The sequence below is a fragment of the Microtus oregoni genome, unplaced genomic scaffold (assembly GCF_018167655.1).
Source record: "Microtus oregoni isolate MIOR12 unplaced genomic scaffold, Mior012 000046F_ref0000063, whole genome shotgun sequence".
NCBI lineage: Eukaryota > Metazoa > Chordata > Mammalia > Rodentia > Cricetidae > Microtus > Microtus oregoni.
In genome coordinates this window covers 915,361-942,119 of record NW_024543220.1, presented here as the reverse complement: position 1 = coordinate 942,119, position 26,759 = coordinate 915,361, and the positions used below count along the sequence as shown (strand labels likewise).

At 46.9% G+C, this 26,759-nt stretch overlaps 2 protein-coding genes across 4 annotated transcripts in view; both read left to right on the top strand.

The window, feature by feature from the left end:
- Positions 1 to 395: 395 nt before the first annotated feature.
- LOC121435572 (eukaryotic translation initiation factor 1-like) lies at positions 396 to 9,365 on the top strand. 2 transcript variants are annotated; one of them, XM_041635020.1, is made up of 3 exons: positions 396 to 450; positions 3,947 to 4,326; positions 9,326 to 9,365. In XM_041635020.1, exons 2-3 carry the CDS (start codon positions 3,993 to 3,995, stop codon positions 9,349 to 9,351), a joined length of 360 nt encoding a protein of 119 aa, XP_041490954.1. In that variant the 5' UTR covers positions 396 to 450; positions 3,947 to 3,992; the 3' UTR covers positions 9,352 to 9,365. The 2 variants fall into 2 exon arrangements, with proteins under 2 accessions (XP_041490954.1, XP_041490956.1); XM_041635022.1 differs by lacking the exon at positions 9,326 to 9,365 and adding an exon at positions 4,518 to 4,692 and having other exon boundaries at positions 3,947 to 4,319.
- The window catches only part of LOC121435571 (sugar phosphate exchanger 3), a 30,571-nt gene continuing 13,152 nt past the window's right edge, over positions 9,341 to 26,759 (top strand). For both annotated transcript variants that reach the window (XR_005972586.1, XM_041635019.1), the window contains exons 1-8: positions 9,341 to 9,476; positions 11,564 to 11,672; positions 15,590 to 15,682; positions 17,080 to 17,163; positions 20,200 to 20,345; positions 22,830 to 22,926; positions 25,223 to 25,307; positions 26,042 to 26,220. Coding sequence is in view for 1 of the 2 variants with exons in the window: in XM_041635019.1 (XP_041490953.1) it covers positions 9,388 to 9,476; positions 11,564 to 11,672; positions 15,590 to 15,682; positions 17,080 to 17,163; positions 20,200 to 20,345; positions 22,830 to 22,926; positions 25,223 to 25,307; positions 26,042 to 26,220 (882 nt within the window). In the remaining variant the exon portion in view is untranslated. The remainder of the gene's footprint in view (positions 9,477 to 11,563; positions 11,673 to 15,589; positions 15,683 to 17,079; positions 17,164 to 20,199; positions 20,346 to 22,829; positions 22,927 to 25,222; positions 25,308 to 26,041; positions 26,221 to 26,759) is intronic.

The following is a 26,759-nucleotide window of genomic DNA, read 5'->3' as shown; positions in this document are numbered from 1 at the left end:
TGTTTACTTCGTTCATCCACAGGAGGGATGCAGGTGTTATTTCTGAGGGGAGGACTCCCAGGGGAGGAATAGAGTTGGAGGAAATGGATCCTATTTTAGGTCTGTGGAGAGAGACCGGAACCCTGGAGTGTTAGGGTTAGTGGCGGGAATCTGAGAAGCGTCGCTCTAAAGCCACAGGACTGGGCGACAGAGCAGAGGAAGATCCTGGAAGTTTAGAAAGGGAAGGGAGAAAAGAAAGCGCTCGCTGTCTCAGAGGTTGAGAAAGCAGGGTTGTTAGGGAAGTGTGGGAGGATTGCCCAGCAGCGTTGCTTGCCCTTTGAGGTTTGTGGTTTGAATCTGAAGTCAGCCCACTTGTGTGATTTTTCTCTGACAGAGCTCCCTACAGGGAAGGAAGCGGGCCAGGCCTGGTAGAAGAAAAGACCCACTGGGGAGATGGCGGCCCTTAACCTGGTAAGGAAGTATGGGCAAGGGGAGGAACCTGATTTGGGTGAAATGAGTGCTGGAGCTTGAAGTATCAGAGGCAAGGGTGTTTCGAACTCATCTGCGGGAGCTAGTGACAGGCCTGAGTTGCACCCTTGGAGTGAGACTTCTTGGGGAAACGGGGAGAGGATAAGTGGAGAAGACGTAGACTACAGAGGGATTTAAGGGGGGTGCTGGGAAAGGACCTCTGAACAGGAGCTGTCCAATGTGGGGGCCAGTGCTGGAAGGCAGAGTGGTGGGAAAGCCTCCCCGGGGCAGGGTGGACATGGACCCCTTGGGGTTTTGAAGCAGGTGGCCTGTGAGAGGAATGCTTGCTTCTTGAGCACCTGCCCGTAGAGACAGCAAGGTGTCTATCAGGAAGTGGGATTAGTTAACTCTCTCTGTGTTTTCAGAAGGCCTGATGGGAGGGTGGACTGGGCAGTGGGGGAAGACCATGCCAGGGGATGACGGGGGCTGGAGGGCTGGGGGTGGGTGGCTGCTGTGGTATGGTTTCTCTTCTACCAGCCTCCGTTTTTCATTATGCTGTGGATTTTCATCAAATGTTACTAATACAGAACATTTTCACTTAAAAACGCGTATGTTTTATTTACTTACTGAGATAGTGTCTGCTCTGTAATAGCCCAGGCTGGCTCAGTGGCTCACTATGCCCAGTACAAGATACCTTTAAAGGGTTACTGGATTTGGTTTGGAACAGACTATAGCTATCTCTGTAGAAGTGAAATTTTGGGTCATACTTATAAACCCAGCACAGGGGAGAACAGCTGAGGCAGGAGGTTCCAGAACAGCCTGGGCTACAGCATGAGACTATGTTTAAAGAAAACGACAATGGAATTTTAGGAGTAACAATGTAACAAGTTAGGGGAATGTTGTATCCCAAAGCAGCATAATGTAGGCGGCATTGTTTCCAGATGTGTGGCAGGGTAAAACCATCTAGTGTCAGCATTCATAGTGCACTTGTGTTGTGTTTTGCCGAGCATGCGCGCGCGCGCACACACACACACACACACACACACACACACACACACACACACGGTACATATATTGAGGCCAGAAAACAACTTCCCTTTTGTCTTGGCTGTGTTTTGAGGATTGTGTCAGGTGGTCACCTTGGTCAAAGGTGCCTTTACCTGCTGAGCCATCTTGCTGTTCCCACCTTTATAATTAACTCTTTATTGTGCGTACGCATGATGTGTATGTATCTGCTTTGGCGTGTGGAGGTCAAAGGACAGCTTTGTGAGGTTGGCTCACCTTCCCTTCACCTTTTTGAGGGTTCCAGGAATGGAATGCGGGTCACTAGGCTTGTTCAGTCAGTGCCCTGTCTGCTGAGACATCTTGTTCACCCCCAAAGTACTATGTAATTTATATATGTGTGTGTGTACTCTTTTTTTTGAAAAGTACTGTTTTTAATAGCCTTCCAGGCCTCATTATAGAAATCACATTGCTTAGTGGTTGCGAACTTGCTTTAAAATGCAGTGGGTTTGGATCTGATTGATGATAGAGGTCTGTGTTTTATTTTGTTTTGTTTTGATGCACTGCAGGGGATTGAGCTCAGGGCCTTTGTGTGCCAGGCAAGCCCTCTTCTACTCTGCTGTGGTTTCCATCCCTGAGATCTTTTCTTTTCTATTAGTCAGGTAGCCCTGGCTGCCTTGGAGCGCTCTGTGTAAACCAGGCTGGACTTGATCTGCCTGCCTCGCTTCTGAGTGCTGGGATAAAAGGTATAGCCCACCAGTTTGAGCTACTAGTCCCTGCCCAAGACCTTATTATGTTATTTATTTATTTATATTTTATGTGCATTGGTGTTGTGCCTTCATGTATGTCTGGGTGAGGGTGTCGGGTCCCCTGGTTCCCTGGAACTGGAGTTACAGACAGCTATGAGCTGCCATATGGGTGTTGGGAATTGAAACTGGGGCTTCTGGAAGAACAGTCCATGCTCTTAACTATTGAACCATCTCTCCAGCCCCAAAACCTTATTTTTAATATGTATATGTGTAAGAGACCTTTTTTTAAATTTTTTGCTGTTGGTTTTTTTATTTGTTTGAGACAGGATTTCTCTGTGTATCCCTGGCTGCCTTGGAACTTGTTATTGTAGACCAGGCTAGCCTTAAACTCAGAGATCCACCTGCCTCTGCCTCCCTAATGCTGGGGTTAAAGGCATGGAGCACCACTGCTGGCAACATTTTACTGTATATATTTTAGTTTTAAGGTGACAATGTAGAAGTTTGAGGGATATTGATCAAAGGATATAAAATTTCCTTCAGAGAGAAGGATTAAGGTCAAGATCTCTGTTGCATATCATGCTAACAATGTATCTAGTAGATTTTAAGTGTTCCCTTCGCAGAAGATGATACCAGGTGAGGAAATGCTTTGTTAATTCCCTTGATGGAGCTATTCCACAAAGTGTACATATTCTAAAACATGCTGTATACGACAAATGTATACTGTATTTTGTGACTTAAAAAAATATAAGCAAACCTAGGGCTGGCTACTAGGTAAAGTGCCTGCTTTGTAAGTCTGCTGACCTGTGTTAGCTCTCCATAGCCCATAGTGAAAGGAGAGAATTGCTTCTAAGGATGTCCGTGACCTCCACAGGTATAGCTTAGCATGCATGCTCAAATTCTCTCTCACATACAATAATAAGTAGATATGCACATAAGTAATAAGGAAAGCTAATTCTTAGCACTGTCAGCTATTACACAATAATTATGTGTTCAGTAATCATTGAAAAAATACTAAATGACAAGTTACTATGTGATGGTACCTACCTGTAATGCTAGTACTTGAGAGGCTAAGGAAAGAAGATTGCTCCAGTTTGGAGGCCAGCCTGGACTATATAGTGAGTTTGAGGCTAGCCTGTACTACATAATGAGATGTGTCCTTATTTTTTTTTTTTTTTTTTTTTTTTTGTTTTTCGAGACAGGGTTTTTCTGTAGCGTTGGAGCCTGTCTTGTAACTAATTCCAGCTGGCCTCCAACTCATGGAGATCCATCTGTCTCTGCCTCCCAGGTGCTGGGATTAAAGGTGTGTGCCACCACCACCCAGCCTAAAATTTTGTTTGTATGTGGATTAGTGTTTTGTCTGCATGTGTGTCTGCCTAATACCTGCAGAGGTCTGAAGAGGGCATCAGATTCCCTGGAACTGGAGTTACAGAGGGTTGTAAGCCATCGAGCCACTATGTGGTTTTTTGTGTTTTTTGAGACAGGGTTTCTCTGTGTAACAGCCTTGGCTGTCCCAGAACTCCCTTTGTAGACCAAGCTGGCCTTGAACTCTCGAACTCACTGAAATCTGCCTGTCTCTGTCTCCCAAGTGCTGTGAGCCACTATGTGGATGTTAATTTTTTTTTCAAGATAGGGTTTCTCGGCCCCAGTCACTGAGCCTCCACCGAGGATTCAGCTGCCTCCCCCTCGAGCCCCCTCGCTTCCTGACGCTCCGTGTCCCCCCCCCCCCCCCCCCCCGCCTTCTCCCGCAGCCACCTTCTGCAGGCCGTTTCCACAGAGGAAAAGGAATCGCATTGTATGTCCGCTCTTCAGAACCTCCACTCTTTCGACCCCTTTGCTGATGCAAGTAAGGGTGATGACCTGCTTCCTGCTGGCACTGAGGATTATATCCATATAAAAATTCAACAGAGAAACGGCAGGAAGACCCTTACCACTGTCCAAGGGATTGCTGATGATTACGATAAAAAGAAACTAGTGAAGGTGTTTAAGAAGAAATTTGCCTGCAATGGTACTGTAATTGAGCATCCAGAATATGGAGAAGTAATTCAGCTACAGGGTGACCAGCGCAAGAACGTATGCCAGTTCCTAATAGAGATTGGACTGGCTAAGGACGATCAGCTGAAGGTTCATGGTTTGTGGCTTTTTTTTTTTTTTTTTTTTTTTTTTTTTTTGGTTTTTCGAGACAGGGTTTCTCTGTGGTTTTGGAGCCTGTCCTGGAACTAGCTCTTGTAGACCAGGTTGGTCTCGAACTCACAGAGATCTGCCCTGCCTCTGCCTCCCAAGTGCTGGGATTAAAGGCGTGCGCCACCACCGCCCGGCTAGGTTCATGGGTTTTAAGTGCTTGTGACTCTGAAGCTTAAGTGAGGATTTCCTTGCAATGAGTAGAATTTCCCTCCTGTCCCTTGTCACAAATTTAAAAACCTCACAGCTTGTATAATGTAACCATTTGGGGTCCGCTTTTAACTTGGACTAGTGTAACTCCTTCATGCAATAGACTTTTTCTGTCTAGTCTGGAAGTCCCTCATTTAAACAGGTCAAGCAGTAGCCCTGGCAATGTCCAGCCTGAAACAAAGCAGTAACTATGTTTCAGCCAAGCCCAGAGCCCCAAGTTCATAGGCTATGTCTGCCCAGAAACTCCTTGGCTCTCCCCCTACAGAATCCCCTGCCCTAGGAGAATGTCACCACTTGAACAGCCCAGGTGAACAAGAGAATGGGTAACACCACAGTAGCTATGCCACTAGAGGGAATCTCTAGCAAGAGCCCCTGGTGTCCGACCAGGTAGGCAGAATTCAGAAATGGTCATGGACATGTGGCTTGCCACCAGGGTAATGTTTTTAGCCAGGCATATCGCAAGGGATGTTGGAAGAACTGAAGGGTGGGGCCAGCCTCGTATCAATTAAACTTATGACAAGGGAACAAATACCAAACTGATGCCATCGGTCATGTGGCTAGCTGTATGTTTCAACTCAATGGTAGCAGCTACCCAGTGCCATGTGAAGGAACAAACTGGTTTTTTGGTTTTCTTTTCCCTTACAGTTTTAATGTTATGTAATGTATTTAAACCCTATTTAAATAAAACTTGTTTTCAGAAAAAAAAAAAAGATAAAGATAGGGTTTCTCTGTGTAACTTTGGAGCCTGTCCTGTCCTGTCCTGGTAGATGTTTTTTTTTTTTTTTTTTTTTTTTTTTGGTTTTTCGAGACAGGGTTTCTCTGTGGTTTTGGAGCCTGTCCTGTCCTCTTGTAGACCAGGCTGATCTCGAACTCACAGAGATCCGCCTGCCTTTGCCTCTCAAGTGCTGGGATTAAAGGCATGTGCCACCACCACCCGGCCTGATAGATGTTAATGCTCTTAACTGCTAAGCCATTTCTCCAGCCCCTAGGATGTGTCTTTAGGGGAAAAAAAAGTAAGCTAGTCATGATGGTGGATGTCTTTAATTAACAGCATTTGGGAGGCAGAGGCAGGTATATGTGCGTTCAAAGCCAACCTGGTCCTCATATTGAGTTCCTGGCCAGCCTAGGTACATATAGCAAGACCCCATCCCATTTTTTTTTTTTTAAATGTAGCTCATCTGGTAGAGGGTTTCCCGAGCGTGAAGGAGGCTGTGGGTTTCATTTCCAGAACTGCTGAAGTGGCTGTGGTCACGGACACCTGTGATCCTAGCACTCTTGGGTGGCGGAAGCCAGACGACAAGTCATCCTTGACTCTGTAGAGAGTCCAAAGCCAGCTTAGAAGACCTAGACCCTCCCTGGTTAGAAAGAGAAGGGTGGGCTGGAGAGATGGCTCAGCCGTTAAGAGCTCTGGACACTCTTCCAAAGGACCTGGGTTCAATCTCAGCACCCACATGGCAGCTCCCAACTGTCTGTGACTCCAGGTCTAGGGGATGTGGCTCCCTCACACAGACACACATGCAGGCAAAACCCCAGTACACATTAAAAAAACAAAAAAGAATGTCTTAACTTTGTGGCATCCTCACATAGAAAGAAGGAAAAGGAAGGAAATACTTAAATAAAATAAAGAAATAAATCGAGCTTTATTAATTGTAGCAGAACTGGCTAGATTTGAAAGACAGCAGCCATACCCAGTGTGTGTTCACGGCGTTGACATGGTGAAAACAAAATGTGCTGACATCCAGACTTGGCAGCGACCCCCTGTGTTCAGGGCCCCTAGCTCACATCTGAGTGGAAGCCGTCTCTGGGCTGCGGAGGATGTATGTGCACGGTGTTCTTTTTAATTATTGTAATTACATAGGACCAGATGCTATAATAGTGTTCATTTCAAGTGGCAGTCTGCCAACAGCAGGTGACTGTTTAAAACTGTTTTCCCATATGCTTATTAAGACTTCTCGGTTTCATCTGTATGGCTTAGGATAAAGTGGTTAAAATCCACATGGTCTCAGATATCTCAGTACATACATACATACATATACAGAAGTATCCATGTGGCTCTGAATTATACAACTATTACTGCTAAAGCAGTAGTAATCTCAACTTGTTGCGTTTTATTTTTTTTTATTTTTATTTTTTTTTTTAAATATTTATTTATTTGCTTATTATGTATACAATATTCTGTTTGTGTGTATGCCTGCAGGCCAGAAGAGGGCACCAGACCTCATTAAAGATGGTTGTGAGCCCACCATGTGGTTGCTGGGAATTGAACTCAGGACCTTTGGAAGAGCAGGCAATGCTCTTAACCACTGAGCCATCTCTCCAGCCCCCACTTGTTGCGTTTTAATGTAGGGATTCATTCATACTCACACTGTGTGTGGGGGAATGGTGCACACGTGTTGGGGTAAGAGGGTAACTTGAAGGAGGGAGTTGGTTCTCTACTCTCTGTGTGAGTCTTGGGGATCCAACTCAGATCATCAGGCTTGGCGGCTTGTGTTGTAACTGACTGAGCCATCGTGTTGGCTCTAGCTTTTCCTATTACTACATTTTACTTTTTTATATCTTATGTTCTTACAGTGTTTTGAGGTGGAATGTGTTCACGTAGAAGGAGTGTTTTCTTTGCTTCTTTTTTCTCTTAGGTACTCCCAGGCAGGTCTAGAATTTACTGTATATCAGGGATGACCTTAAATAATAATAATAATAATAACAATAATAATAATTCTCCTCCTCCTCCTCCTCCATCACTTATACAGTGTTCTTCTGTCTGCATGCATCCCTGCCTGCAAGAAGAGGGCGCTAGATCTCATTACAGATGGTTGTGAGCCACCATGTGGTTGCCAGGAACTGAACTCAGGGCCTCTGGAAGAGCAGCCAGTGCTCTTAACCTCTGAGCCATCTCCCCAGCCCCGACGTTGAATTGCTACGTCCACCTCTCCAGTGCTGGTATTACAGGCATACATTACTATGCCTGGTCTATATGGTGCTGGGGGCCAAACTCAGGACTTCCTGAATTCCATGCAAGCAATTTACCAAGACCAAGAACTGTAATTTTGGTAGCAACACATGATAAGCTCTTGTTTTTGTAACTTCTGGAATTATAAACAGGTTATTTTGTCAGAGTTTTTAGTTTTATTATTGGCTCATAAATTTGTTAGCATTTTTCAGAAGGAATGATTTCAAAGTGAAATTAGCTACATTCTATTTATTTGGGACTAAAGCAATTTTCTTTTGGAGGGATGGGTTTATCAGTGGCTTGCTGTGTATCCTGGGCTAGTCTTGATGATTCTGCCTCAGTCTCCTGACACTAAGATTACAGATGAATGCCACCATGCCCAGTTAAAGTGAAAGTATATATTAATGTATTCAAACAGATTTTATTTTATTTGTATGTCTGTCTGTTTTCTTGCATGTATATATATGTATGTGCACCACATGTTTCTTGGAACTGAAGCGCTAAAAGTTGAACCTGTGGTGTCCTCTGGAAGAGCAGCCAGTGCTTTTTTTTGGCCGTTTTCAGCTTGCAGTCAGTGCTTTTAACCACTAAACCATTTATCTAGATTTTTTTTTTAAATTTATTTATTATGTATACAATATTCTGTCTGTCTGTATGCCTGAAGGCCAGAAGAGGGCACCAGACCTCTTTACAGATGGTTGTGAGCCACCATGTGGTTGCTGGGAATTGAACTCAGGACCTTTGGAAGAGCAGGCAATGCTCTTAACCACTGAGCCATCTCTCCAGCCCTATCTAGATTTTTTTTAGGTTTGTTTTTTATTATTTTAAATTATATGTAGGTATATGTATCTGCAGGTGCATGCATGTACATGGGTGCAGGTTCCCATGGAGACCAGAGGCAGCAGATCCCCTAGAGCTGGAGATACAGACACTGTGAACTGCCTGATACATAGATGCTGGGAACTAGGCTCAGGTCCTCTGGAAGAGCAGTCCATGCTCCCAACACTGAGCTGACTCCTCAGCCCTGTGCAGACTCTTTATTTTAATCAACATTTCCAATATTACTTGGAACTTTTTTGGTTTTGTTTGTTGGTTTGTTTTTCGAGACAGGGTTTTCTATGCAGTTTTGAAGCCTTTCCTGGAACTCACTCTGTAGACCAGGCTGTCCTCGAACTCACAGAGATCCTCCTGCCTCTGCCTCCCGAGTGTTGGGATTAAAGGCATGTGCCACCACCACTGCTTGGCTTAATTGGAACTTTTGTTACTTACCTTTAAGGGCTAAGTTCTTCTGTGTTGTCTGTTTACCTCCTTTGCTTTTTCTGTAAAAATGAATGCTTTTCTTCTCCATTTGCATGGCTGTTCCTTCTACTGGGTATATTCTTTTGTTGAAGTATCTTTTCCTACTCCAGGACTAGCCCGTGACTACAATACATAATTTTCAATACAGTTTTCTGATACCAGATAGCTTATGAGATGAAGTTGTGATTATTCATTGACTGGTCATAAACCTACTAGTTCAGATTTCACAAAACTTATTTCAGATAGATTGGGTTATCATTCTCTCTGTCTGTCTGTTTTTCTGGTGTGTGTGTGTGTGTGTGTGTGTGTGTGTGTTTGTAACAGATCTCCTGTAGCCCAGGCTGACTCAAACTCACTTGGTAGCTGAGGATGAACTGAGCTAACTCGATTCTTCTGCCTGAACTTCCCAAGTGCTGGCGTTAGAGGCATGTGCCAATAGGTCTGCTTTTTGCTTGAAAAAAGAAATGTCAATAATGTATCTTTGTCTTTCCAGAAAGAAGTGATGTAATTTATCACTGAAGACTGAAGTCGGGGTGAAGAGGGAGGTGGGCGAGCATGGCCTGGCCACGATTTCTGCAGAGGGGGTCTCTGCTCAGCGGCTTCAGCCATCACCATGTTGCCGTGTTCCTGCTCACTTTCTTCAGGTAGTGGCTTCCCGACTCTTCCCGACTCATCTGAGGAGTGGTGCTGCATCAGAGAGCCCAGTGTGCCGGTTGACACGGGCTTCCGTCTGTACCTCATTTGTTTTGTTTCAGTTTTGATGCTTGGCATGGAACTCATGGCTGCAAGCTTGCTGAGTGCATTCTGTGTTGCTGAGCTAAACCTCTCGCGCTCAGCTGTGCTTTCACCCCCCAAATATTTAATGACATTCTCAGAAGTCAAAGTGTTTGAGATAGGGTCTCACTGTGTAGCTCTGGTTGTACTGGAACTTGCTATGTAGGTCAGGCTGACCTTGAACTCACAGAGTTCTCTGCCTCCTGAGTGCTGGGATTAAAACGTGTGCCACCTCACCTGGCTACAATTTGACATTGTTAAAAACTTTATGTGTATGAATGTTTTGTCTGCATGTACACCACATGCTGTAAGTGTACCACATGCATGCAATGCCTGTGGAGGCTGGAAGAGGGCATTGGAGCTCTTGGAAGTGAAGTAATTAAGGGTTATGAACCATCACATGGGTGCTCAGAAACTAAACCTGGCTCCTCTGCAAGAGCAGCAGCAAGTATTCTGTTCCCTCCCTCCCTCCCTCCCTCCCTCCTTCCCTTCCTTCTTTCTTTCTTTTTTTCGGGACAGAGTTTCTCTGTGTGTAGCTCTGGCTGTCCTGGAATTAGCTGTGTAGACCAGGCTGGTCCCAAACTCACAGAGATCCACCTGCCTCTGCCTCCCGAGGGCTGGAATTGAAGGTGCATGCCACCACCACCACCTAGCTAGCATCAAGTGTTTGTATTTATTGAGCCAGCTTCCAGCTCGCATAATTCAATTTTAAAGTTTTATTTTAATTAATTTCTGTGGTGATGGGAATGAAATCATAGCATTTTATTTGTGCTTAGCAGCACGTTTTGTTTTGTGGCTCTTAATTATTATTATTATTTTTTTTGTAACTTTATGTATAGAATTCAGTCCTGGCATGTAATTCTAGGCTGAGCCCCTGAGCTTTATTTCCAACTCTATTTTTATGGAGACCAGGTACATATTTGTGGTTTCAAGGCTAGCCTGATTATGTGTGTGTGTGTGTGTGTGTGTCCCACTACCTCTGTGCTTGTATTATAGATGTGCATTCTGATATCCCCATTGTACTTTGTTGATGGCTAGGATAATAGTTCTCAAGGTCATTTTGTTCTCTGGGGGTGATTTGACAGTCTTGTGACATTTTGATTGTCCTGATGGAGGTTTACTATTTTCATTTAGTGTCAGAGACCAGGTGTGCTGCAAGTGTTCAACCTTGACAGAGAACTTGTTGATATACATTGTTGCAGATGTTGAGAAACCCCAGTCTGATGTCAGGTGCTCTCTGTTGAAACCTGGAGCTTGAAACAAAGATGTGTGTGCTCAGGAGAGATGGACAGAGCCTCTGAGAGCAGCAAAGATGAGAGGGATGTTGTCAGGAGTTTGGGTTACTCCTGTGATCCTTGAGGCTTAGCAGCCCCGAACTAGTCCACATGACTGGAGGAGTTGTCTGTGTTTATGGTTCTATAGTCCTAAGTGACGTTTTTAGTACCATTTAATTATCGCGAGTGCCCTCTGCCATGGCGTGAGCGTGGAGGTCAGAGGACAAGATCTTGGAACCGTTCCTCACCTTTTACCACGTGTGCCCTAGGGATTGAATTTAGGCTGTTCGGCTTGGAGCCAGATCCTTTAGCCACTGAGTCATCCCACCAGCCCTATTTAATCTTTATCGAAAACACTACACATGTTATTTTGTGACATTGGTGTTTTGCCTGCATGCATGTCTGTGCGAGGCGTTGGAGCCCCTGCAACTGGAGTTACAGACAGTTGTGAGCTGCCATGTGGGTGCTGGGAATTGAAACCAGGTCCTCTGGAAGAACAACCAGTGCTCTTGCCTGCGGAACCCTCTCTCCAGCCCCAGCAGAGCCTGCCTTCATTGGCAGCTTTTGCAGTTTTCCTTGTAAAGCTTCCAAACTTGAATAAAACAAATGTGCACCTTTGGTTTTTGTTGAACGCTGTTTTCTTTGCTTCTCATTCAGTTCTGTTTTCTCTCTGTGTTTTGCAGCTATTCGTTGCTCCACGCGTCAAGAAAAACATTCAGCAACGTCAAAGTCAGTATTTCCAAGCAGTGGACCCCAAGTGCTTTTAACACATCCGTTGACCTGCCTGCAGAGGTACGCGGAGTGCTGGGGTGGAGCTAAGAAGAGCTCTCCCTTAAGCGATTCCTAAGTTCTTTTCATATCATCTGATCAGGACTTTGAAACAACTTACTGTGTCTTAGAGTTTGAGCTCCAGACTGCTGTGAGTTCAGAACCTTCAGATTCAGCCCAGGCACCTAGCCCAACACCGTGTTTCTCTCTGTTGGGAATTCACACAGCTCTGGTCATTGAGTTTTGCAAGTGCTGTGTGCATTTCTCCCTTTGATTTAGTTATTTAGTTTTCATTTTTTATTTTTTATTCTAGTCTTGCACCTTTCTCCTTTCCCTCCTCTCTTCCTTCCTCTCCTCTCCTTTCTCTCTCTCCTTTTCTTCCTTTTTTAAATTTTTTTTTTTTTTAATTTTTTGAGACAAGGTCTTTATGTAGTTAGTCCTGGCTGGCTTAGGACTCACTCTGAAGATCAGGCTGGCCTTGAACACACTGCCTGCCTCTGCCTCCCAAGTGCTAGTATTAAAGGTGAGCGCACCACTGCCTGGCTTCTTCTTTTTGGAGACAGGGTTTCTCTATGTAGTCTGGCTACTCTGGAACTTGCTCTGTAGACCAGGCTGGCCTCAAACTCACAGAGATCCACCTGCTTCTCCCTCCCGAGTGCTAGGAGTAAGGTATGCACCATCCAGCTGGCTACTTTTTTCTTTTTCTTTTTGGTTTTTCTCTGTAGCTTTTGGAGCCTGTTCTGGAACTAGCTCTTGGAGACCAAGCTGGCTTCGAACTCACAGAGATCAGCCTGTCTCTGCCTCCCAAGTGCTGGGATTAAAGGTGTGCGCCACCACCGCCCGGCAAGTACTCTTAACTGGTGAACTATCTCTCCAGCCCCTCCTCACCCATTTTCTGCCTAAATTTTGCCATTCCCTTTGGGGCGAGATAAATACCTTTTTTTTAAAAATATTTATTTATTTATTATGTATACAATATTCTGTCTGTGTGTATGCCTGCTGGCCAGAAGAGGGCACCAGACCCCATTACAGATGGTTGTGAGCCACCATGTGGTTGCTGGGAATTGAACTCAGGACCTTTGGTAGAGCAGGCAATGCTCTTAACCTCTGAGCCATCTCTCCAGCCCCCTTTTTCTTTTTTTAGAAAAAGAATGAATTTTATTTATTTGTATGTTTTGAGTGTTCTTTCAAGTGTTTGTTCTTTCCTTCCATCATGTGGTCCTAGATTTTGAAGTCCTTGCCAGTCCCTCATTTCTTTTGTTTGAGCAAAACATCTTTGGCTCCTCCAGCTGTAGTTCGGTGACCTTGAGCTCTCAGTGTGGGACTCAGCTTCAGTCTGCTCAGTGTCCAGAAATCTGGGATTTGTATTTGGGGACTCTGGGTCCCCAGGTGTGATGGGTTAGTGGCAGCTTAGAGCACTCAGCATTGGGGTTTACTGCAGGGAAAGGGCAGGAAAGTGAAATTAGCAAACGGAAAAGCGCCCAGCGTGAAGCCGGCAGGAAACCACGCAGAGTGTTTCTAGTTTTCTAGTTTTTAACAAGAGCCGTGAATTGCTGTCTACCAGGGTTTTTATTGGCGCTGGTCACACAGGCACACTGAGATTCCAGAGTCTTGGGAAAGCAGGGTTCAGGATTGCTGGGTGCAGAGAGTGGGAGTCCTCCCTAGTCTGGTTAGGGTGATCTGATGTTTAGGGGTTAGCCTTGTGAGCAGGCTTCACTAAGAGCCGCCTTGGGCCTGGTTGTCTCTTCATGGTGGTGACCACTCACACTGTTAGCTCCTATGGGACAGTGTCGGCTCTTTAACCTGCTTGCTGCTTAATCCACCCGTCCTGGTACTGGGGATCGGATCCAGGATCTCATCTGCACTAAGCAAGCGCCCCACCACGGGGCTTCACCCCCAGTCCTTTAGGTATTTATTCGACTCTAATTGATGTCGCAGTAGGTGGTGCTATTCTTTTTCTGCAGAACTGCTGACTTTGCAGTCTGCATTGACTGCTCAGCTCCACAGAAGTCAGGCTCTGGCGTGCCACGTAGAGCTCTGAGTTTCTTTACAATCCCATCCTGTTGATGCCCACACTCTGACCCAAGGCAGAAACTGGGAAACTACTTTAAATCCACCAGCCCCCAGGATTTTACCTTCTGTTAAATTACAGTATTTTGGGTGGTTGAGAGCACTGACTGCTCTTCCAGAGGACCTGGGTTTAATTCCCAGCACCCACATGTCAGCTCACAATGGTCTGTAACTCCACTTCCAAGGGACCTGATACCCATGGCAAAACACCAATGCCCATAAAATAAAAAAATTAATTAAAAAAAAAGGTTCGCCTGGCAGTGGTGGTGCATGCCTTTAATCCCAGCACTTGGGAGGCAGAGGCAGGTGGCTCTCTGAGTTCCAGGCCAGACTGGTCTGCAAGAGCTAGTTCCAGGACAGGCTCCAAAGCTACAGAGAAACCCTGTCTTGAAAACAAACAAAACAAAACAAAACAAAAAAAAAAAGAAAAGGTTCAGTAATTTTGGTCTGGAAAGATGAATGCTCAGCAGTTAGGAGCACTTGTCCCTGCAGAGGACCCGAGCTGGGGTCTCGTCACCCATGCCAGGCAGCTCACAGTCACTGGGAATTTCATTTCCAGGGGCTCCGATGCCTCTGGTGTCCGGGGCACCTGCACTTATGTGCAAGCATGTGCATGCCCCACCCCACAGTAAGACAGAGATAAAAATAAATATTTAACTTTTTAAAATTACATTTATTTGTTTTATGTGTGTATCGTGGGCACCTGCATGCCACGGCAGTATGTAGAGGACGGGATGGTGTCCGGAGTCCACTTTCTCCTTCCACCATTGGGTCAGCTCAGGTGGTCTGGATTATACCTGTGATCTGCCTCGCTGACTCCAAAAATAAATCTTAAAAAACAATACCGCCAACAATAAAGTTTCTCTCTAGTTTTCTGAAGTGCACAGTCTAACCTCTGCCCTAACCCTCAAGCCGTAGAGCTGTGTCCTGCCCCAAATGCTCCGGCCTTCATTTGGGGTCAGGTCTTGCTGCAGTCCCAGCTCCAGGCAGCGGCTCATCTGGGAGGCTGTTTTTGTTCTATTTTTTTATTAATTAAAAAAAATTTTATGTGTATGAGTGTTAAGCTTGCATGTGTGCACATGTGTGCCTGTTTCCAACTGAGGCCAGAAGAGGGCGTCAGGTTCTAGGGAGCTGGATTTTTGGGTAGTTGTGTGCCACCATGCGGGTGCTGGGAATAGAACCTGCTCTTAACCTCTGAACCATATCTCCAGCCCCAGGGAGTCATTTTTTAAAGTATATAAAACATGGCTTTCCTGGATGGAGGTGCATGTGGTTTTTAATTCCTGCATATTTAATTCACCCAGAACTTATTTCTTCTAAATGCTTGCATTTGCATACACAACCTAGTCTTTTTTTTTTAATTTTTTAAAAATATTTATTTATTATGTATACAATATTCTGTCTGTGTGTATGCCTGCAGGCCAGAAGAGGGCACCAGACCCCATTACAGATGGTTGTGAGCCACCATGTGGTTGCTGGGAATTGAACTCAGGACCTTTGGAAGAGTAGGCAATGCTCTTGACCTCTGAGCCACCTCTCCAGCCCCCCACAACCTAGTCTTATTACTGGAATGACTTGGTCACCAGCGTCTTGGCGGTTTGACTGAAGAGAAAGAAAGGGTTAACTAAGGAACATCCTCAGTGCGCTAGAAGTAGTAGTGGGTCCTTGGCAGAGCTGGACTTTGCAAGTGTGCAGCTTTTCACACGGGGGCTCTGATGGTGTGTGCCCTTTCCACGTGTGTACACGCGTGACTGTTTCCTTGCCTCCAGGCTTGTGTGGGATGTGTGGGGTGGAGGTGGACGCGGGTGGCTGGGAAGTGTGAGGCACTAGAGTCGCACAGAGTGACTTGTCCTGGTCCTGTGTTTCTGCAGGTCTGGAGCAGCAACCATTTGTTCCCCAGCACAGAGGAAGCCACTCTTTTCCTTGGAACACTAGATACTGTTTTTTTGTTCTCCTATGCTGTGGTAAGTTTTAAAATTTTGGAGGTTTTTTTTTTTGTCTGTTTTTGTTTTTTAAATAACTACTTAAAGTTTTGTTCTGTTTTGTTTTTTAAGACAGCCCTGACTGTGTAGCCCTGGCTGTCTTGGAAGTCACTCTCCCCAGAGTGGCCTTGAACTCACGGAGTTCCACCTGCCTCTGCTTCCTGAGTGCTGAGATTAAATGCGTGTGCCACCACTGACTGGCTGAAAATTTATTTTTTTTAATGTTTCTTTATTCATGTGTATGAACATTTTGCCTGCATGTATGTCTGTACACCACATATATGCTTGATGTCTATAGAGGTGAAACAGGGCATCAGATTCCCTGAAACCAGGCGTACAGACAGTTTTGATCCACCGTGTGAGTTCTGGGAGTGAAACCCCGGAAGAGCAACCAGTGCTCCTAACCACCAAGCTATCTTTCTAGCCCCTAATTGGTTCTTTCTGTTGATTTGCCTTTATTTCTGTGGTCTCCAGGCATGGCGCTTTCTGGAGCAGTACGGAACCAGTTGGTCCCCTCATCAGAAAGAGAGCTGAGGGTTTTTCACTGCCCTCTTCCTCACAGATCCACAAGGCCTCCTGTGGCCTTTGTAGAGCAGAGTCTACCGCTATGCTTCCAGTGTGCAGGGATGAGCTCTCCTTGTCATTTTTATCCTTTGAGGCTTCTGTGTTATTAAGGCAGTCGGTTTATCAGAATTAGTTGGTCCTGTGTCCATTTATGTTTGAAGTCAAGACAGTGACTCCAAGGTGTGTTGCACTTAAGGTATTTAGTTCCTGCTGGGCCCTAGGAGAGGAGGGAAGCAGCCACTTGTGCCTTTCGTTGGCCATCGCCCTCCTAGCCTTCCCATCTTCCTTGCTTTGTGATGCCCTGAAATCGAAGAGGAACATGCAGCTGGGTGCAGCATCACTTCTGTCCTGTGCCTTACAAGAGCCAGTCCGTGCATGTGTGGAACACTTCTGTTTTTGTTTCTCTTTTGTTTTCTGAGACAGGGTTTCTCTGTACCTTGGGAGCCTGTCCTGGAACTCACAGAGCTCTGCCTGCCTCTGCCTCCGGAGTGCTGGGACTAAAAGCATATGCCACTACCACCCAGCGTGGGGACACGCTTTAACCCCAAGTGCAAATGGTTCGGAGAATCCTGCAGGAAGCCTCAGGACCACTGTTTAATCTAGTTCATCCAGAAAATGGAACATGCCTGGGGGCTTGTTCTGTCTTCTTCTGCCGATGTTTGCTGAGGTTCTGACATCCATAGACAGTTAGGGTAGAGATGTGAGTGAGGTTGGACTTTTCCAGTTACCTCCCTTTAGTTTGCCCCGTTTGTAACATGTGCTTCCAGTTTAGACCGTTACTGTGTGGAGCCATCAGTGAAATGCTTTCTCTTTAGGGCCTCTTCATCAGCGGCGTCATTGGGGACCGGCTGAATTTGCGATGGGTGCTGTCTTTTGGCATGTGCTCTTCTGCATTTGTGGTAAGTTGAAAGATTCTTATGGGGATAGTGGTTATTACTGGGCTGTCCAGATGGCTTACAGGTTAGAGGAGCTTGCTGTGCAAATCAGATGACCTGAGTTCAATCCTCTGATCCCACAGTGGATGGGAGAGGCACGCCGAAAAGTTGCCCTCTGACCTCCACGAGTGCACTCTGGCATGTGTGTACTCCAACTCATACTTGCATATCATAAACATAAGCATGAATAATGAATAAAATTTAAAAACACACAGCTACTGCTATTTTGATCAGATGGTCTAGATCATGGCTACCCCTTTCCTCTGGATCTAGTGTGGAGGAATGAGGCTAGTCTTCATGCCGTCTGTCATCCTGTGTGTCTTTCACGTAGGCCGATCTTTCTACAGCAAGAACCCTGGCGTCCTCCCTTGATTCCCATAGTCTGAATAAACAGCACGGTGGTGGGGCTCTCTGGAGCCTGGTCTCAGGTTGCCTGACAGTCACGCTCGCTTGCCTGCCCTGACTGTTGATTCCCTAACCTGGCCACTGTTCGCTACCCAATGCTTTTATTCTCCATCTTCTTGCCTCAGGCGGCCCTGTCGTGGCCAGGTGACACCCCTGTCTCTGCTCCTCTCTCTGAGGTCCTGCTCTGGCAGGAATCACTCATGGCCTCTTCTGGGCTCTTAAATGCGTTTTTCCCTCTTCACCTGTCCTTAGATTTCAGTCTTGCTTTCCAGAGTAAGCCCCCAGACCCTAGCCTGGGACAGCTCAGCTTGCCTCCTCTTTCTCCAGTGTTTCCCCTTCCTCATTTGCCAAGGGGATGTGCAGATCCCTTTCTCGCACAGTTCAGCAAGGGTCGTGTGTGTGTGTGTGTGTGTGTGTGTGTGTGTGTGTTTGTGTGTATACAAATGGCACCTGATAGTGAGGTGCTGTGCAGAGCAGCATCTGAATCAGAGTCATCTTGCTGGGTTCTTATTGATTGATTTGAATCAACTCCTAGACTTTATTTATTTATTTATTTATTTATTTATTTATTTATTTATTATGTATACAATATTCTGTCTGTGTGTATGCCTGCAGGCCAGAAGAGGGCACCAGACCTCATTACAGATGGTTGTAAGCCACCATGTGGTTGCTGGGAATTGAACTCAGGACCTTTGGAAGAGCAGGCAATGCTCTTAACCTCTGAGCCATCTCTCCAGCCCCTCATCTCCTAGACTTTAGTCAGATTCTGATTTATTTTAGTCTTTCAATGTCTGCCATTTGCATACTGAAAAAACTTTTTTCTTAAAGTTTTAGATATCAAAACACCGTTTTATAAGCCAATGAGCTGCACTTATATACTTTTTTAATATTTAAGAACATTCAGATGTATATATAAACCCTTTAGGTTGTAGTCTTGTTTCCACAGACAAGCATGATCCAATAACTACCTCTCCCTCTTCCCACAGCGGCTGGCAACCATTGACCATTTTCCTGTCCTATTCTAGACTTACAGCTGAGAGCTACAGTATTCTACTTACCCACGCCAAGTCCTCTCAGAATAGACTTGAACTGCAAATAAAATGTCCCTTTGAGCAGAATGTCTGCGCATGATGGAAACTGTTGAATAATTCAGCAGATGATAGGCAGGGCTCGCTTACATGACTGAACTTAGTAACTGCCTAGCCACAGCTGGCTTACCTGGGACAGTCCCGCAGTCACAGCTGGCTTACCTGGGACAGTCCTGCAGCCACAGCTGGCTCACCTGGGACAGTCCCGCAGTCACAGCTGGCTTACCTGGGACAGTCCCTCAGTCACAGCTGGCTTACCTGGGACAGTCCTGCAGCCACAGCTGGCTCACCTGGACAGTCCTGCAGTCACAGCAGGCTTACCTGGGACAGTCCTGCAGCCACAGCTGGCTCACCTGAGACAGTCCCTCAGTCACAGCTGGCTCACCTGGGACAGTCCTGCAGCCACAGCTGGCTCACCTGGGACAGTCCTGCAGCCACAGCGGGCTTACCTGGGACAGTCCTGCAGCCACAGCGGGCTTACCTGGGACAGTCCTGCAGTCACAGCGGGCTTACCTGGGACAGTCCTGCAGTCACAGCTGGCTCACCTGGGACAGTTCCGCAGCCACAGCTGGCTCACCTGGGACAGTCCCGCAGCCACAGCGGGCTTACCTGGGACAGTCCTGCAGTCACAGCAGGCTTACCTGGGACAGTCCCGCAGCCACAGCTGGCTTACCTGGGACAGTCCCGCAGCCACAGCTGGCTCACCTGGGACAGTCCCGCAGCCACAGCTGGCTCACCTGGGACAGTCCCGCAGCTACAGCTGGCTTACCTGGGACAATCTTACAGTCACAGTGGGCTTACCTGGGACAGTCCCGCAGCCACAGCTGGCTTACCTGGGATAGTCCCGCAGCTACAGCTGGCTTACCTGGGATAGTCCCGCAGCCGCAGCGGGCTTACCTGGGACAATCTTTCAGTCACAGTGGGCTTACCTGGGACAGTCCCGAAGCTCAGCGCCTGGTTCTGTTCTGACCCAGTGTGCACACCTGGGTTTGTGTTGTGCTTCAGTCCTCTGGAGATTGCTGTTCCTAGAGGGGATGAGGGAATAGATGGAAAACAAGGCCTCTGCTTCTAGAGTGGAGGGTGCAAGTTGAAGGGAGTGTGTGTGTTCACGTGTGTGTGTTCACGTGTGTGTGTTCGCGCGCGTGTGCTTATGCAGGTGCACGCATACAGAAGCCAGTGGAGAACATTGTGGGTTTTGCTCTCTCACTCTCTACCTTACTTTCTTGAGGCAGGGTCTCTCACTGAACTGGGTGGGAGCTTTGCTGACGGCTAGTGAGCCCCAGCAGTCCTGTTTGCATCCCACACAGCACTGGGTTGCCAGGGTACATAAGACCACACTCAAGCTTTGACAAGGGTGCTAGGATTTGAACTTGGGTCTTCATGCTTTCATAGCAAGCATGCTTACCCACTGAGCCGTCTCCCCATGCCACGGCTGTAGTTTTTGTGTATCCTGAAAAGTGGTTGGGTATATTGAAAGCGTGTCCCCTTCTCTTTCCTTTTCTCGAAGGAGTTTGTCTTCGGCACTCTTACGGAATGGCTGCGCTTCTACAACAAGTGGCTGTACTGCGGCCTGTGGATTGTGAACGGCCTGCTGCAGTCCACTGGCTGGCCCTGTGTGGTGGCTGTGATGGGCAACTGGTTCGGGAAAGCTGGGTATGCTGCGTCCTTCTCTGGTCAGACTCTGCTAACTCGGGGCTGTAGAGCACGCCTCATCCTCTCTGTTTTGGAGAGAGAAGGTCCATGAGCGTGACGGTCCGTAGACACCCAGGGAGGCACATTCCTGTGGCTGCATCTCCCAGTTCTTTCTTCTTAGCCTCTCTCCCTAGAAAACTGTCACTGTTCCACCCGAATGCCATCCATTGTGCGTGTTGGTTTGAGTTTAGCTCCCCTTGCCACATTTTGAGACTGTGGTTTCCTTATCATTGCATTAACTATAAGGAAACAGCCATGAAAGTCAGGGACATAGCCCAGTTATAGAGCATTGTGTAGCCTATAGAAGATGCTGAGTGCAGAAGAAAAGGTATCTGTGTGATGGGCCTAAGGCCACCGAAAGGGGGAGTGCTCTAATTCAAATGTTGCCGTGATTTGGGGCTTACAGCATCCCCTACCCCTCCCTTCATGTTAGAGTATGTTTGTTGGACTTGGTATGTGTGGTGCAGACTGCAGAAGGAAGGGAGGTGCCTGCTGATGAATCCTCCATGTCTACCCAAAGAAGGCATGCTGAGTGCATAGGAGGGAAATAGGTCAAGTGAAGCAGACTTGCTGTGTGGTTTACCATTGTTGATGAGGCTCCTGTTTCAGAAGCATTAATGACTTGGAGTTTAGTCATTGTCCCTGGACAGTGTGTATGTGTTTTCATGGCATGCTCACCTCCTGTCTGCTTTCTTTGCGTGTTTGCTCTTACACTTAGGAAACCGAATACGCAGTGCCTTCCACTGTGGTGTGCAGCATACCCTCTTGCTGGTGCTTCTCAGCTGCCACCTTCCCCAGTTTCGTAACGGGAGCTCCCTTGGTCATTAACATTTACCTATAAACTGTCCCGTGAGGATAAGTACCGTTCAAAAGCACTCTGGTATTTCAGTGCCTAATGCCTTCCGTTTCGCTCTGACTTTAGGTTAGCAAGATTGCATTGGAAAGATGTTTACTTTTTATATTTTGGGTTTTTATTTGTTTGTTTTCAAAAATAGATGAAGCCAGGCAGTGGTGGTGCACGCCTTTCATCCCAGCACTCAGGAGGCAGAGGCAGGTAGATCTCTGTGAGTTCGAGGTCAACCTGATCTACAGAGTGAGTTCCAAGATAGGCTCCAAAGCTATAGAGAAGCCCTGTCTCAAAAAAACAAAGAAGAAAGAAAGAAAGAAAGAAAGATGAATAAAAAGAATTTTTGGTGGAGTTAGAGATTGCACAGGACTTCATGAATACTAGGCAAGTACTCTACTATAGAGTGTTATTCTCCAGCCCTTTTGTCTCTTTATTTTTTCGAGCTAGAGTCTCACTAGTTGCCCTGACTAGTACAGACCAAGCTGGCTCAGACTCAGAGATCCATCTGCTCTGCCTCCCATGTGTGTGCTCCCACACTCGGCTTAAAATTTCTGGTCTCTGTGTAATCCCGACCGACCTCAAGCTCGCAGAGATCTACCTCCCTGCCTCCCGAGCGCTGTGATTACAGGCGTGCGCCACCGTGCCTGGCAGGAAGGCTTCGTGCTTTCCGGACCACAGTGTGTGATGTTACTGATAGAAGGAAGCTAACTTGGTTGGCAGGGGCCTTGGACTGTGTAATGAACTCTAACCGCTCAAGTTGCAGCCCAGCGTGGAAGTCTTTCAAGAATGTAATGCAAGAAGAGGAAAGATGATAAAAGTATGAGCCCTGAGTGAAAAGTGGGGGTGTTGCCTTGGCAGCCCCGCTGCCCATGGTCCATCATGGGTGTGGAGGGGCTTCTGAAGGGGCGGAGTCTTACTGTAGAACCTAGGCTGGTTTTGAACTTGTAATCCTCTTGCTCTGGCCTCTCAGGTGCCTGGCAGACTGGTGTTGAAGCTGCTGTGGCGAGAGGAGCCAGGCGAGTGTTGCTTTAGACTCTGACTCCTTGGAAACCTTAGCAGGAATCCATGGCGTCCACTCATCTAGGAGAACTGAAAAGAATCAGTTTCCATAGGCCAGATTCTTCTCGTACGCCGAGGTCCTGGCTTGCTTACTTTCCCCTTCCAGGACCCCTTGATGGGTTTTAGTGTTTTTATAGTATTGGAGCTTTTCATCTTTTTTTGTTTGTTCTTGAGGCAGTGTCTTGCCGTGTGACATGGGTGCCTGGAACCTGCTGCCTTCCAAATGCAGAAGGGTTAGAAGCGTAAGCCACCATCCCTGGCTTCTTTTCTTTAGTTCTTTCTGCACAAGGAATTCAAGATTTCTCTATTGCTCTGCAAGTGCTCCGACTCTGAGGTCAACATTTAGCATCTAAATGAAAATCTAGCATCATGAAATCTCAGAAGAATCTGGTTTTATCATTCTGGCATATTTTTCAAAGGTTTAAATAGAATGTTAATTCTTCGTAATGTACATCTTTACTGTTTGAGCCGTTTTTATTTTGACACACACACAGAATCCCTCTGACACATTGCCTTTGGTCTTTCTTTGTTCTCCTTAGCCGAGGCGTTGTCTTTGGTCTCTGGAGTGCCTGTGCTTCAGTGGGCAATATTTTGGGAGCGTGCCTGGCTTCATCTGTTCTGCAGTATGGTTATGAGGTGGGTATTTTTTCACCATTGTGTGTGTACACTTGCTCTTGCTATTTAAGCCAGGGTGACCTCTCCTGAGGGCTGTGATTATAGGCGTGCACCACCACGCCTGGCAAGAAGGGGCCACAGTGTGTGCTGTTATTGAGAAGGAAGCTGACTTGGTTTGCAGGGGCCTTGGGTTGTGTGGTGAACACTAACGCTCAGGGGTCCATCATGGGTGTGGAGGGGCCTCTGAGGGGACCTTCTGTCTCCAGGGTACATAGCCAACAAAGTCCATCCAGATGGGAGGTAGTCTTTTGGGTGGGCATGTTCAGTCTGCTGAACATTTGGCAGAGTCTGAGTGGGGTGGAGTAGTGAATCCCCAGTTGGCTCAAATCAAAGTAAGCCTGTGCTTGTAGAAAGAGGAGTAAAGACAGATCCCGTTCTCTGACCTCTGAGTCAGATGCTCCTTTGGGAGCATTGTCATCAGATGCTGCCAGCTGTTTGGACTGTTTTAACTGCTTTGAGTTCCTGAGGAATCATGGTCAAGAAGCCCTAGACATCCATCCCAGATAGGCCTAGGAGCCAGAGTGATGCTCGAGGTAAAACCCCTGGAAAATGGTCCCTATAGCCACAGAGCAAGAGGCTGAGTGTGCTGGCTGTTACAGTGCTGGGTGTGTGGAGAGCTGGGCAGTCCGTGCTCTGCCTGCAAAGTGTGTACGTGTGAATGAGGAATAAGAAGGATGTAGATTGTCTGAAAGTCATAAAAGTACATTTTGAGGTTTTTTTTAACCAGTTAATTTTTATTAAAAAACAAGTAAAAGAATAAGGGAACAACAGAAAGACTATACTGTGTGTTTACTAGCCTGGTAAAATGCAGGCCGGTGACCTGTGGTGCTCTTGAGGTTGTGAAGCAATGGACATGGCAGTTGTTGGCAATGTCTGTCAGATTACAGCTGCTCTGACCAAGCTGTTCCACCTCCGGGAAGTAGCGGCACCAGCGAATGTGCTTACTCGCGTACAGTCAGTGTTATCTGCAGTTATCTCAGCACAGTTTGTAATAGCAAAGACTGATGTTAAAAGCCAGCCGATAGAGAGGTAGTTAAGCTCCGGCGAACCTGTTGGAGGATGCGGTGTAGCTGCGACTCCAGACCAGGAGCTCTGAACTGAAGGAGATCCAGACACTGGGAAGATCTCAGACAACAAGCAGGCCAGGCAGTGTGCCCTGAGATGCCAGTTTGGAGAAAGGCAGGCTGGATTGCTTGAATTAGCTTGTATGTTTCCCAGTGGTCCCTGTAGAACAAAAATTACGCAGCAGTGCTTATATGTTTGGATAATTGAGAGCTGGATGGGTTGGGAAGGGATCGGGCAGAAAGGATTTACTCCACCTCTTAGTGCTTATTTTCTTGAATGGATTGCCCGGTTAGAAACCTAAGTGATTAAAAGGAAGTTGCTCTCTGAGAGAGAGCTGTTCTGGTCCAGGTAGAAGCCCATCACCTATCACAGTCACCTTTTTTCCGTGGACGTTTTCCCATCGCTCACACGTGGCTTGTACCGATTGTTCAAGTGTGAATTTCACTCACCCTGTGCTGCTCCTGAATCTGGCTTCTGGAAACGTGGCTTTGATTTTGGCGTTTCTTGTTTAAAAATTCTGCCTCATTGTCTGTATCGATAAGGCAGCTCATACAGCCTGGCCACTGAGTCTTTCAGGTTCCCCTCCACCTCCCGTGGCAGTTTTCTTCCCGTGGTCCCAGACAGAAGCCCTCCCCTAAGGCACGCGGGGAGCGCCCATCCCATCCCCAGGCTGCCAGCGCCTCTGCTGCTGTGCCCAGGAGGATAATTTCCCACCATGCCCTTCAACGTCATCGAGCTGCATCAGCCTCCTTTCAGCTCTTCTTCCTTTTGAATCCTGTAGGTTTCTGCTAGGGCTAGGTCTCATTTATTTAGCTGCATGCTACCTGTTCAGACTGTAGGGTATTGCTTAATCCCCTCAGCTGGGTGACATGTCTTCAAGGGCAGATACTGTGTCTCTGTAGGAGTTTGAATGACAAAAAAAAAAATGAGATTTTCGGGGGCTAATCCTGACTTTTCAATCGTAATAGTGCCACTTGGTATCCAGGGGACCCTGATGATCCTCTGTCAGCCTCTCCATGTCCTTGGGAAAATGCAGTGGGGACTCACAGGTCAGGACACTTGACGCAGTGCCTAGCCAGGAAGCCCTGGGTCTTGAAGTCCTCCCAACCTCCCCTCGTGTGTCTGTAATGAACACAGCTATGATGACCACCTCTGAGTAAGATTCACCTCAGCTGTCTTTCCTCTCCTCCAGTACGCCTTTCTGGTGACCGCGTCTGTGCAGTTTGCTGGCGGGATTGTCATCTTCTTTGGGCTACTAGTGTCACCAGAAGAAATTGGTGAGGAGAAGCCATCTCTGTCATTCAAAATACCTTACTGTTGTAAGCCAAGGAGGTCCAAGGACAGGAACTGGGATTCTCGGAGGAAAGCTGCACACTCCTCTCAGGGCACTTAGGAGCAGTTTTGCCCTGTGCATCCTGTCCAGTTACAGCCAGTCTGTTACCACTGCATGTGTTTGAGGGGAGTGAGGCTCACATTTGAGTGCAGGAAGGTCCGAACATTTGTAGACGGTTTGTGTAATTGAGATACTGGCTAAGAATGTCACATCTTGAGACTAGATTCTTTTCCTTTAGAAAGATGATTCAGTTTGATGTTTTTTGTTTTTTGAGACAGGGTTTCTCTGTGTAACTGCCCTAACTGTCCTGGAACTAGCTCTGTAGACCAGGCTGGTCTCGAACTAACAGAGATCCGCCTGCCTCTACCTCTCGAGTGCTGGTATTAAAGGCATGCGCCACCACTGCCCAGCCAGTTTGATATTTTTTTATGGTTAAATATGGAGTGTGTACAAGTGAAGCCATAGGAACAGGGGTGTGCAGCTCTTCTGATCTTTGAGCCAACAGACTCTGGAGCCTTTATTGGTTTTAATTTCCTTGGTGTCTGAACCCTAGTTAGGTCTTCAACATGAGGAAAATAAGAACAGCCTCAGCCCCCAAGTGGTGATGAGTGCAAAGCCTCACATGTGGGCAGGCACATGGTGGTGCTCTGTAAATGGCCGCTGTTTTTGCTGTCCTAGGTCTTCCAAGCATTGAAGCGGAAGAAAACCCTGAAGAAGATTCACACAGGCCTCTCATTAACGGTGCTGAAAATGAAGACGAGTACGAGCCCAATTATTCAATCCAAGAGGATGGGGCTGTCACCCAAGTGACGGCGATAAGCTTTCACCAGGCTTGCTGCCTTCCTGGAGTCATACCGGTACGGGCTCTCCTGGCTTCTCCCTGGCCAGGGGTCGGGCTGATATGTTTTGTTTTGAGATGATCGTGTTGCATCCCTTAGCTTCCCCGATAGCCTTGAAAACCCAGAGACTAAATATTTGCAGCTTGGGGGAACTGAGAAATCTTAGTGTGGTCACTCGGCTCTGTAGCACATAGAAGCTGCAGACAGACATGGCCAGATGTAGCCCACAAATCGCTGCCCTGACCTAGCTTGTAAACTACTGAGGCAAAAATAACAAGGTTTTAAATATGTGTTTTGAGCCTGTGGCATCTACACGGACCTAGAGGGGTTCTGAATGGTTCACTCTCTGCCTTGTTTGTGACTTCTGGACATTCCAGGGAGCAGGCTGTTGCCCTGTCCAGGGCAGAATACTCAGTATTTCCTGGTAACACATTCCAGTGTTTCCACAACCTTTGCAGGAAAACCTCTGTGTGAGCTAGACCCCTTCTGCTGCAGTCTGTCTGTCTTGATGTTTTGGGTGCCCTACCCTTGGAGTACAAGTTAAGAGGCCTAGGTTG

Excerpts from the sequence above, each read along its gene's own strand:
- LOC121435572 (XM_041635020.1), top strand. The coding sequence starts at position 3,993 with ATGTCCGCTCTTCAGAACCTCCACTCTTTCGACCCCTTTGCTGATGCA. Across the intron at positions 4,327-9,325 it reads CGATCAGCTGAAGGTTCATG|AAAGAAGTGATGTAATTTAT; the intron begins GTTTGTGGCTTT and ends TTGTCTTTCCAG.